We start from the raw sequence: 12435 nt of genomic DNA on the forward strand, positions 1-12435 counted from the left end.
AGACAGTGCTGCTGCAGGGGGTGAAGCCTCCTGCACCTCTTTGGGGCCCCTGTCCTGAGTGAGTCTATGAGCATCCTCTTGCTGAGAGGGCAGGAAGCTTGAGTCAGACAATGGGCTTTAAGTTCTCTGATCCCAGTCTCTTTTTTTGACGGTTGTTGTTACCTTGGAAAAAAACAGTTTTCAGAAGAAATTTTCCATGAACAAAGATGACTGATTCTTTTGTTCCTGTTTTATCACCGAGGCTGTAACTTTTGTCACCTGTAAATGAACTAACCCTTCAAAGATTCAGTCTTCGTGATCAACTGCAGTCACCCATCTCTCAACTTTCATTGTCGTCGTATCAATCTTGTCATGTGTGGTAAAAGCAGTAAAATAATATAAAATGTGCGCTAATTCAGGCTTTTAAAAATATCTGCTAAGTAAAGTAAACGTGGGAGGTAGCTTTTACCATCAGGTCAAATACTGATCCACATTTTTACCCTTTGTCCTAGTGTCTACTTAATCCTTTGCAAAGAAGAATAATTCAACCCCGAATTTGATCCCTGAAAACTGGGACTGTCTATTTCTCTGACAAAGGCAGCAAATACCTGTGCAAAAATCTTCATTAAAGTCACTCTCCATTTCCATGTCATACGGAAAAAGATGAGCAGCCAAACAACTTCTGTTTTTGCTCTTTTCAATGTTCCGTTGCATGCGAGGAGAAACCAAGAGAAACTTTCCGACGTGAGGTGCTTGTGGTAAAATAAGGCAGTGTTGCTAGGGGGTTCAGGATGAGAAATAACCTCGAGGCAGGCTACCTCTGCTGCCCTTTTGCCTGTCACAGACTTGACCTCGTCTTTGTAACACATTTGCACCTTTTCCCCCTAATTAATTCTATGCTCCCTCAAATGCTAAAATACCAATCCAGTTGTAAACTCTTCTCCAGTTACTATCTGAGACATTGTAAATTTACACCCTTCTACATGAGATTCTGCAGTGCAGCGCCTGAGCCTGGACCCTGGAGTTGACTGCCTAGGTGGAACTCCACCCAGCTCTACCAGTCTCTGGCTGTGTGACCTTATCTCCTGAATGCTTCAGTTTCCTTATCTGTAAAATGGGCTTACAACCATGAGGATTTGAAAGAGTTAGTGGGTATAAAATGTTAATGCCTGGCACGCAGGGAGTGCTGTGTGTGACCTGTTCCTTCATTTCACTGTATCTAAGATGCCATCAGTTGTAAGAAGTAGCACTATTTTAGGTACAACTAAGAAAGAAAAAATATGCTGCCAATTAAACGATGATGCAACGCTTCAGCTCTTAACATTTTTATTTTAGGCTTATCAAAAGTACTTGTTTAGACATATCACATGTCACCCTCGGGCACACCTAAGGAGGAAAGTATAAGTGAAAAAAACTGGTTACGTTATTCTCAAAACGTCTTCATAGAGCCCAAATCTGCTTAGTGATTTTCAACTCAGTGCTGTCAAGGTTCATATTTTCAACCCAACGTTGCCCTCCAAGCAATCAATGGCATTGATGAGGGAGTGTTTCTTTCAAGGGTGCTACTTTCTGAGTCCGACAGGAGGTGTCAGGTAACGACAACCATGTCATGACTTTGTGTCAATGACAACAAGACATTGATCATAAGACATCCCAATTACACAGCTGCTAACAGTGTGTGTATGGGGACAGGGGTTGCATCTTAGAATCAATGAAAATATGTTAATAGTATTGCATCCTCATAAATAGAACAGAGAAAGCATACTAAAAATGGCTGAATCACCAAAGTCCACGCCTTCATCTAACTGTAAAGAACGATTAATCTTGGTCAGGATCTCAACCAGCTGTTCAAATGCACCTCTTGAGCACACACAACTTGTCATTCCACGGGGGCACCGTTTTCAGCTTGGCTGTTTAATTTTGACCCAAATCAGGTGCATGTAAATCTCTACCGAAGTTTCTGCTGGATGTGCAGGTCACAAGTGATTTTTTAAATTGAGATATAGTTGACATGTAACATTGTATTAGCTTCAGGTGTACAATATAATGATTCAATATTTGTGAAATGTATTTCACAATATAGTGTATATATTGTGAAATGATCACCACAATAAGCCTAGTTAACAAATGTTTTTTCTTATAAGAACTTTTAAGATTACTCTCATTGCAGCTTTCAAATATATATTACATCTCCGTGTCTTACTTATTTTATAACTGGAAGTTTGTATCTTTTCACCCACTTTACCCATTTCAGCCTCCCACTCCCACCCTCTGCCTCTGAGCTCCATTTGTTGTTGTTTGTTTGGGGGCTTTGTTTGTTTGTTTCTGGCTGCACCCAGTCTTAGTTGTGGCATGCGGGATCTTTAGTTGTGGCATGTAGACTCTTAGTTGTGACATGTGGGCTTCTTAGTTGTGGCATGCAGACTCTTACTTGTGGCACGCAAACTCTTAGTTGCGGCATGCATGCAGGATCTAGTTCTCTGACCAGGGATTGAACCTGGGTCCCTTGCATTGGGAGCATGGAGACTTACCCACTGGACCACCAGGGAAGTCCCTGAGCTCTGTTTTTTGCTGTTGTGTTTTTTAGATGCCACATATAAGTGATATCATACAGTATTTATCTTTCTGTCTGACTTGGCATAATGCTCTCAAAGTCCATCCATGTTACTGTAAATGGGAAAGATTTCATTCTTTTTTATGGCTGAAAAATATTCCATTGTGTATATATACAACAATTTCTTTATCCATTTATCTATCACTTAGGCTGCTTCCATGTCTTGCCTATTGTAAATAATGCTGCAATGAGCATGGGGGTCCATACATCTTTTTGAATTAATGTTTTCATTTCCTTCGGATAAATACCAAAAAGTGGAATTGTTAGATCATATGGTAGTTCTATTTTTAATTTTTTGAGGAACCTCTGTATTGTTTTCCATAGTGGTTGAACCAATTTACATTCCCATCAACAATCCACAAGGGTTCCCTTTTCTCTATACCCTTTCCAGTACTTTTTATCTCTTGTTTTTTTTGCTAATAACCACATTCTAAGAGGTATGAGGTGATATCTCATTGTGGCTTTTATTTGCATTTCCCTGATGATTAGTGATGTTGAATACCTCTTCATGGACCTGTTCCCCATTTGTATGTCTTCTTTGCAAAAAAGTTTATTCAGATCCTCTGCCCATTTTTTAATCAGATTGTTTGTTTTTTTGCTGTAGAGTTGTTTGGGTTCTTTATATATTTTGGAGATTAATCACGCACTGGATATATAATTTGCAAATACTGTTGTCATTTTTCATTTGGTTGTTTGATTATGCATTTGAAGGAAAAGGAAGCAAACACAGTGTTGATTCTCTTCAGATGGTCTCTTCTCTTAACCCCCTCTGGGTCTGCCCACAATTCCAGGGCACACCCCTAAAATGTAGCCAAACAATGGTTCTCAAATCCAGTGGCTACACAGTCAACTGCAGAGCTTGGCAAAAATGTAGATACAAAGACCCCACTTGGGAACTGGACTAAAGCAGAGTCTGAAAATGAGACCCAAGAATTTACATTTAAAAAAACAGGCTCTTCCCCATGATTCTGACATAGCCTAAGTTCGAGGATCACAGCTCTAGAAAAAAAGATGGTATGAAAAATATGGGCAAAAAATGGGACAAAGGACATGGGAGGAGGGGAGCATAAGGAAAATTTGTTTCTATAGAACACACTTTCCAAAAGTAGCTCTTTTTTAAAATTTTTATTGGAGTATAGTTGATTTACAATGTTGTATTAGTTTCTGCTGTACAGCAAAGTGAATCCGTTTTACGTATACATATATCCTTTCTTTTTTTAGATTTCCTTCCCATTTAGGTCACTGGAGAGCACTGAGTGGAGTTCCCTGTGCTATATAGTAGGTTCTCATTAGTCATCTAGCTTACACGTAGTAGTGCAAATATGTCAATCCCAATCTCCCAATTCATCCCACCCCTCTTTTCCCCCCTCAGTATCCATAAGTTTGTTCTCTACATCTGTGTCTCTATTTCTGCTTTGCATATAAGTTCATTTGTACCATTTTTTGGATTCCACATATAAGCTATATTATATGATATTTTTTTCTTTCTGACTTACTTTACTCTGTATGACAGTCTCTAGGTCTATCCACATCTCTGCAAATGGCACTATTTTGTTCCCTTTTACAGCTGAGTATTCCTCTGTTGATGGGCATGTAGGTTGCTTCCATGTCCTGGCTATTGTAAACTGCTGCAGTGAACACTGGGACACATCAAAAGTGGCTCTTTTTAACAGATTTTTTAAATTGGGGTACAGCTGCTTTACAATTTTGTGTTAGTTTCTACTCTACAACAAAGCAAATCAGCTATATGTATATGTGTATCCTCTCCCTCCTGGATCTCCTTCCAAAACTCCCACATCCCACCTATCTAGGTCACCACAGAGCTCCAAGCTGAGCTCCCTGCACTATACAGCAGGTTCCCACTAGCTATCTGTTTTACACATGGCAGTGCACATACGTGTTAATCCCAATCTCCCAATTCATCTTGCCTCACACCATGTCCGCACATCTATTCTCCACGTCTGAGTCTCTATTCCTGCCCTGCAGATAGGGTCATCTGTACCATTTTTCTCGATTCCACATGTATGCGTTAATATACCATATTTAAAGGTAGTATGTAGACTTTATAGTGTTGTTAAAATGAGATGAAAGCTGTGGAGAAATCATGGAAAGGGTTGAGATTAAGATGCTTTCTGCCTCCATCAAAAGCCGAATCCTAGGGATTTTCCTGGTGGCGCAGTGGTTAAGAATCTACCTGCCAGTGCAGGGGACACAGTTTCAATCCCTGGGCTGGGAAGATCCCACATGCCTCGGAGCAACAAAGCCCATGCGCCACAACTATTGAGCCTGTGCTCTAGAGCCTGTGAGCCACAACTATCGAGCCCGTGAGCCACAACTATTGAGCCCGTATGCCACAACTACTGAAGCCCGTGCACCTAAAGCCTGTGCTGTGCAACAAGAGAAGCCACCACACTCAGAATCCTGCGCACCATGACGAAGACCCAACACAGCCAAAAATTAAAGAAACAAAAAAATTTTAAAAAGCCCAATCCTAGCCATGGTAAACAACTGGGAAATACGTTGGCCCACCCAGGAGGAGGACAGGAGTGCGGGCCAGCAGCTCACTGAGATCCTGAGGGACCTTGTCCCTGTCCGTCCCTCCACTGTGCCCCACACAGTGTGTCCGTGAAGCCTGGAACCCGTGAGAGCGGAGGGTGACTGCCGGGGAAATTGGGATAATGTGCCCACCCAGCAGGCCCTGGAAAATGGCAACCAACTGCTTCACCTGTTCAGGGGTGACTGCAGTGGGGGTGGGGGAGGGGATCTTTAGAGGAAATAAAATACAGAGTCTACCGTAGAATAGTTTAAAGTGTCTTTTTAACTACTCAAAATCCCAGCAGCCTTACAAAGTAATTATTTCCATTTATTAATAATGGCCTTCTAATTTTAATTTTTATAAACCCACATAATGTTTACATAGTTGTAATCACACCTATACACACACATACACACAGAGTTTTGTGCTTAGTTTTTTTCTCTTAATATTAGTCTCTAAACCTTTCTTTATGTTTTATAGCCACCACTTGATTTTAAGTAACAGCAGGGCATTTTTTTTATCGATACACCAGCAGGTACTTAACCAAATTCTACAGTTACTTCGAGTTGTTCACTGTTACAGGCAATGCTGTGATGAAAATCTTTTTACACACCTACTGCTTAAGTAATTTTCATTTTCATTCCTGTCCTGTGGAAGAGAGAAGAACTTTCCCTGGAGTCTCTCACAAACTGCTTCTCTGCTCACTGGGTGACATCATTAAGGTACAGAGCTTGAGATGGGAAGATTATCCTGGATTACCTGAATGGGTCCAAGGTAAAAAGAATCCTTAAAAGAGGGAGAAAAAGGACTTCCCTGGTTGTCCAGTGGTTAGGACTCCACACTTCCGCTGCAGGGGGCACAGGTTGGATCCCTGGTTGGGAAACTAAGATCCCACATGCTGTGCAGCCAAAAAAAAAAAAAAATGAGGGCGGAAAGAGGATGGGAGTTAGTAGGAAGCAAGAGGTTGGAGGGATGTGAGAAAGGTCATGAGTCAAGGAATGTGGGTGGCCTCTGGAAGCCAGGGAAACAAATTCCCCCAGGAAGTTTCCAGAAAGAACTCTGCTAACACCTTGATCATAGACTTCTGGTCACTAGAACTGTAAGAGAATAAATCTGCACTGTTTTAAGCCACTAAGTCTACAGTCATCTGTTGCAGCAGCAGCGGGAAGCAGACAGATCTACTGCTGGGGCCAGGATGGGAAAGGCACAAAAACCAGTAAGAAGAGTGATAATAAAAATAACTGCTAACATCCATCGAGGGCTTTACGCTGTACTGCACATCACCCTAAAGTGTCACAACACTATGAGATGGGTGTCATCATCCCCACGTGGCAGACATGAACCGGAGGCTCACAAAGGTTAAGGAACTTCACAAGGTTGCACAGCCTGTGAGTGGTGGAGTCAGGGTTTGGACTTAGCCCAGAATCTAGCAAAAACGCTGCATAAGACTTGCACAAGGTTAGTGGCAGAGGCACGTACAACCTCAGCCTACCATCAGACTCCAGAGGACTCTTTCCTCAATAAGAGGGCTGGGGAAAAAAAGGACTTCCCTGGTGGTCCAGTAGTTAAGACTCAGCACTTCCACTGCAGAGGGCACAGGTCTGATCCCTGGTGGGGGGATTGGGATCCCACACGCTGCTTGCTGCAGACAAAAGGAAAAAAAAGGGCTGGATCCTGGGGGTGGGGGTGGGGTGTGTTGAGGAGCCAGGCCTGGAAGGAGACAGGGGTAGATTCTTTTTTTTTTTTTTTTGGTTAAAAGGATAAATTTATGTTTCTATTTTACTACAATTAAAAAAAAAAGGACTGGAAGGTCACAAAACAAAATGTAGTTATTGACTTCTTACAAATTATATAATAAACATATTACCAATTACAAGGGACACTGCATATAACTGGCTTTAGTTTATAAAGTATCACACCAGCATATAGTTCATCTGACTTTATTACACTGCAAAGCCTTCTGATGTGGGAGCCCCTAGACCTCTGGGTGGTGAACTCGCTCAGATGAAACCCCTACCCCAGTGGCTGTGCGGCTACCCTGCTGGCAGGATGAAATGACCCACCTCTAGGCTTCATCCTGGTCCCTCCTGCCGCTGGGTCCACCAGGGGGCGCAGCATGTAGCTCGTGAAATCGCTAGCCATTGCCTGGAAGCCTTTCGCCACGCCATCACTGAACTAACAGTGACATTTACTGTTTATTCTCACACCATCCCAGCAGACAGGGAGGAATTTTCCATTTTACAGATGTGAACACCAAGGTTCTAAGAGATTTGAGAACCTGCCCCAGGACAGGGATTTGGAAATGTATAGACTCAAGTCTTCTGGCTCCTCGCCCCCTCCACCTCTCTGTCTGATTTCACAGCAGGGTACTGTTCCAGTGAGCTTGGCATCGCTTCCACCAAGAACTGGCTCTTAACAGAAACTTCTGGCCATTATCTGAATGTCATACACAAGTGCAGTTAAGAATCTGCACTCAGAGCCTCTTTCTAAACCGGATTACTCTCTTCTACCTCGTGAATTTCCTCGTCCCCAAAGACAAGTTCCCAGGGGCCCCTGCAAAGTCTCCAGCTGCCTGACCCCCACTCCTCAGCCGTCCTGCGGGAGGCCCCACTCCCCGATGTTCACTTGAGCTTGTCCAGCATCCCAAACACCTGCATGAAACGCTCTCGGTCCAGGATGCGTCCGTAGCACAAGGTGAGGTAGAAGGTCTGTTTCCCACTGTACCGCTTGATCCGCACGAACAGCTCCTGAGGCCGATCCTGGCTTTCCGTCACGGGCATCATGTTGGCCACAGGGCAGTATGTGTCCTGTCGCCAGCCCCAGAAGGTCAGGTGGGCTACCCGCAGCATGGTGGCCGACTCGTTCACATATAGGATGCCCACCAGCCTCCGGAAGAAATGGCTCATCCAGCACAACATGGTCATGGCGAAGCCAGTGACCCCGCCCGCCAGGCACAGGGAGTGGAAGGTCATGAGGCCCTGGGAGTACCAGTAGAGGCCAGGTGGTAGGGCCACCACCGTCAGGGCCGTCTGTGCCACCTTCAGCTGAGACAAGTACCCGAAGACCCTGATGGCATCAAACCGGTACACCATTTGAAATTTCTCTGTCTCTGTGCCTGGTGGTTTCTTCTTGGAGGGGGGTGGCCTGCTCCCCACCCACCTTCTAGGATCCTGCCCACTGCAGCACCACAGCCTGTGGAGAGGCCTTCCCCACGCAGCTGGTCCTGGCGACCACAGCACAGCTCGAAGGAGGGCAGCCATGGCCCTGCTGCTGGAAATCCAGGGGTAGATTCTTAAGGATTCTGCTCCAGGACTGGCTGAAGGGTCGCTGCTTCCTAACCAGGCAGAGGCTCCTGATGGACATTCTCGTCTCCGCAGCTGCTCTTTGGTGCTTCTGACATCTCAAAGCCAGCTCCACCCTCTCAAGATTTAGCACCTTTGTCTGCAAGGAAGTCTGAGAAAGTGCTGCAAACTCCACCAGCCCAGTGTTCCTGGGGTCTTTGCAAACTCTGGACCCTAAATCTCATCTTACTGAAAGAGCAAAATGCCCTACAGTCTTGTCTTGCTGAGCAGAGCTCCTTGGAGCCACCATTGGCCACTGCAAGCAACTGTGCATTCTGAGCGCCACCTAGTGGTGCCTGGAGTCCCCAGTGTTTCTTCAGAAACCTGGTCCAGAGGAAGGAGCTCTGACTATCTCCCTCCCTCTGAGGTCCTTCCAGGGAGGCTTAAGTGACTTAGATGGTCTCCATCCCTCTTGGATTCCAGGACACTTTAGAGAAGCCCAAAGCCAGCTGCTTCTCTGAAACTCTGTGAGCTTACACTGGGACTGTACTGGGCTCTGTCTGAGGGTCTAGGATGCTGGTTCTGGGTTGAGACACAGAAAAATGCTTTTTGTCATTTACCAGCTCTGTGGCCTGAATGAGGGTGGGGAAGGTATGTGGGGGAATTAGCATCTCATTTTAATGTAAGAGGAAATAATAGAGGAAAGTGAATTTTAAAAAGCTATTGAGAATACACATCATTTGACAACTTAGATAAAATGGCCAATTCCTTGAAAAACACAAATGACAATTCACTTATTATGAACAATTTAATAGATAATGTGCATATGCCTACAATTGTTAAGAAAACTGATTTTGTAACTAAAAAGTTCCCCCCAAAAGAGGTCTCCAGACCCAGATGGCTTCACTGGAGGGTTCTACTAAGTACTTAAAGAAAAAATAACACTATATACATTCTCTATAAAAAAAAATAATAAGAGGAGGGAACACTTTCCAATTCACTTTATGAAGCTAGTATTATCCTTGTATCACCCTGATATCAAAACCAGACAAAAGGAGTACAAAAAAAGAAACATACAGATCAATATTCCTCATGAATTTAGATATGAAAATCCTTAATGAAATATTAGCAGGTGGAACTCAGCAATATATATACAAAGAATTGTACACTGTGACCAAGTGAGGTTTATCCCAAGTATGCAAGACTGATTCAATATTTGAAAATCAATCAGTAGAATCTATTAAGAGGCTAAAGAAGAAAAATCACATGATCATTTAAGTTGATTCAGAAAAAGCATTTGACAAAATTCAATGCGCATTCATGATATTAAAAAAACACTCAGAAAAATAGAAATAGAGGAACATTTTCTTAATGAAGACTATCTACCAAAAAACCCCCACAAAAATCTACTTATTGGTGAAATACTGAATGTTTTCCCCTTAAGACTGAGAACAAGACAAAGACATCCAATCTTACCACTCTTATAATAGTGCTGCAAGTTCTAGCCAGTGAAGTAAGGCAAGAAAAGGAAATAAAAGGCATGCAGACCAAAAAGGAAGATGTGTTTGTAGGTGACATGGTTGTCAATGTAGAAAGTTGTCAAGGAATCTACAAAAATATCCTCAAACTAATAAGTGGACTTAGCAATAACACAGATTACAAGATAAATATATAAAAATCAGTTTTGTTTCTATATACTAGAAATGAACATATGGACATCAACATTTTGAGAACAATACCATTTACAATTATTCGCAAAAATATGGAATACTCAGGTGTAAATCTAACAAAACATGTACAGGACTCATATGCCGAAAACCACAAAATATTTATGAAAGAATAAAAGAAGATCTAAATACATGAAGAGACATACTATGTTCATGGATTGGCAAACTCCATATAGTAAAGGTGTCAATTCTCCCCAATTTGATATACAGGTTTAACCCAATTCCTTTCAAACTAGCAAGATTTTTGTAGATATAAATGAGATTATTCTAAACTTTACATGAGAAGACAAAGGAACTAGAATAGATAAAACAATTTTGAAAGAGAAGAATAGAGTGGGAAGAATCAGTCTAGTCAAATTCAAGACTTAAAAAGCCAAAGTTATCAAGAGTGTGTAATGTTGGTGGAGGAATAGACACATAGATCAATGAAACAGAATAAAGAGCCCCAAAATAGAGCCATACAAATATGCTCAACTGATTTTTGGCAGGTGCAAAACCAATTCAATGCAGGAAAGACAGCCTTTTCAATACACGGTGGTAATGCAATTGGGCAAACAAAACAAACAAACCTAAAACAAAACCCCTTAACCTAAACCACACGCTTAATACAAAAATTAACTTCAAATGGATCGTGGACTTAAATGCAAAACATACAACTATAAGACTTTCAAAAAAAGACAGGAGAACATCTTTGGGATTGGATTTAGGCTAATTTAATTTAATTAAAAAAATACCAAACACACCCACACAATCACCTGTTTTGAACAAAGTAGGAAGCATTTTATTTTCACCTGCCCATTTGCCGCTCGTCCCTACAGCGATGATGACATCACACAGGACTCTTTTTTAAACTACCAAAGCCCAACTTCCACTCCCAGAGATCTGATTCATTCGGTCCAGGAGAGGGCCTGAGCAGCTGTATTTTGGAAAGCTCCCCAGGTAATGCTCTGTGCAGCTAGGCTGAGAAGCACTTTGTGAAATGAAGGGCGGGCCGACCAACTGGCAACATCAGCCTTTCCTGGGAGCTTGTTAGAAATGCATATTCTCGGGCCCCACCCCATACCTGCTGGATCAGAAACAGCCATCTGTGTTTTAAGAAGCCCTCCCTCCGGCAAGAATAAAGATGCAGATGTAGAGAACAGACTCGAGGACACGGGGTGGGGGGCAAAGGGGAAGCTGGGACAGCGAAGTGAGAGAATAGCATTGACATATATACACTACCAAATGTAAAATAGATAGCTAGTGGGAAGCTGCTGCATAGCACAGGGAGATCAACTCAATAATGGGTGATGATTTAGAGGGGTGGGATAGGGAGGGTGGGAAGGAGTTGCAGGAGGGAGGGGATATGGGGATATATGTATAAATACAGCTGATTCACTTTGTCGTACAGCAAAAACTGGCACAACAGTGCAAAGCAATTATATTCCAATAAAAAGCTTAAAAAAAAAGCCCTCCCTCCAGGTGATTCTGATGTCCACTCAAGTTTGAGAGCCTCTGTCCCAGTAGACAAATTCTGACAATAGACAGGAGACGCCGATTCACAGACAAGCAGATATATCTGGTTAAGAGGCATCAAAAGCATCATTCAACCTCCCTGATGATCAAAAGAAAGGCAACATAAAAACAACAGTCAAGGGAGTTCCCTGGTGGCCCTGTAGTTAGGATTCAGAACTTTCACTGGCACGGCCCAGGTTCAGTCCCTGCTCAGGGAGCTGAGATTCCACAAGCCACACAGCGTGGCCAAAAAAAAAAAAAAAAAAAAAAGGCAAATGAACAAATTCACAAGTAAATCAAACAGAAGTTAACAATTCATGCTTCCCCTTTCATAGCTAGTGTAACCAATCATCCCAGTCTGCCCAGGACTGAGGGGGTTCCCAGAACTGGGGACTTCGTGTGCTAAAGCCAGCACAATTCGATGACCCTACACAAGACTCATGGGAGGAGCATAATTATTGCTTACTCTCTGCTTTCCCCCTTACACAGCGATCCACAGGGGCGGGACTCTGTGTGTCTTGTACTGTAGCCTGGTCCATATCCTTGTACATAATAAATTCTCAATAAATATTTAGAGACGGAAGACAGAAAGGTAGGAGAGGGAAGGAAGGGGAGAGAGGAAGGAAGACAGACAACTGCCGGGCGCTCTCACCCTCAGCACTTCTCCACCACCAGACACATACCATGATCACAGTTCTGACGGCATCGCATTACAGCTACTTATGTATCAGCCTGTCTCCCTCAATAAGCCCTGAGCTCCTCTCGTGTGGGGACTACATCATACCCACCATCATATGATCAAAT

The 12435-nt window shown here is 43.0% G+C and overlaps 1 protein-coding gene across 1 annotated transcript; it reads right to left on the minus strand.

The window, feature by feature from the left end:
• Nucleotides 1-7750: 7750 nt before the first annotated feature.
• Nucleotides 7751-8389, minus strand: LOC130856381 (transmembrane protein 186-like). Its single transcript, XM_057740537.1, has one exon. The coding sequence runs from the start codon at nt 8387-8389 to the stop codon at nt 7751-7753; it is 639 nt and encodes a 212-aa protein (XP_057596520.1).
• Between the last annotated feature and the right edge of the window lie 4046 nt (nt 8390-12435).

This window comes from Hippopotamus amphibius, chromosome 7 (genome assembly GCF_030028045.1).
Source record: "Hippopotamus amphibius kiboko isolate mHipAmp2 chromosome 7, mHipAmp2.hap2, whole genome shotgun sequence".
Taxonomy (NCBI): domain Eukaryota; kingdom Metazoa; phylum Chordata; class Mammalia; order Artiodactyla; family Hippopotamidae; genus Hippopotamus; species Hippopotamus amphibius.

Coding starts and splice junctions, on each gene's coding strand:
- LOC130856381 (XM_057740537.1), bottom strand. CDS start 8,389: ATGGCTGCCCTCCTTCGAGCTGTGCTGTGGTCGCCAGGACCAGCTGCG.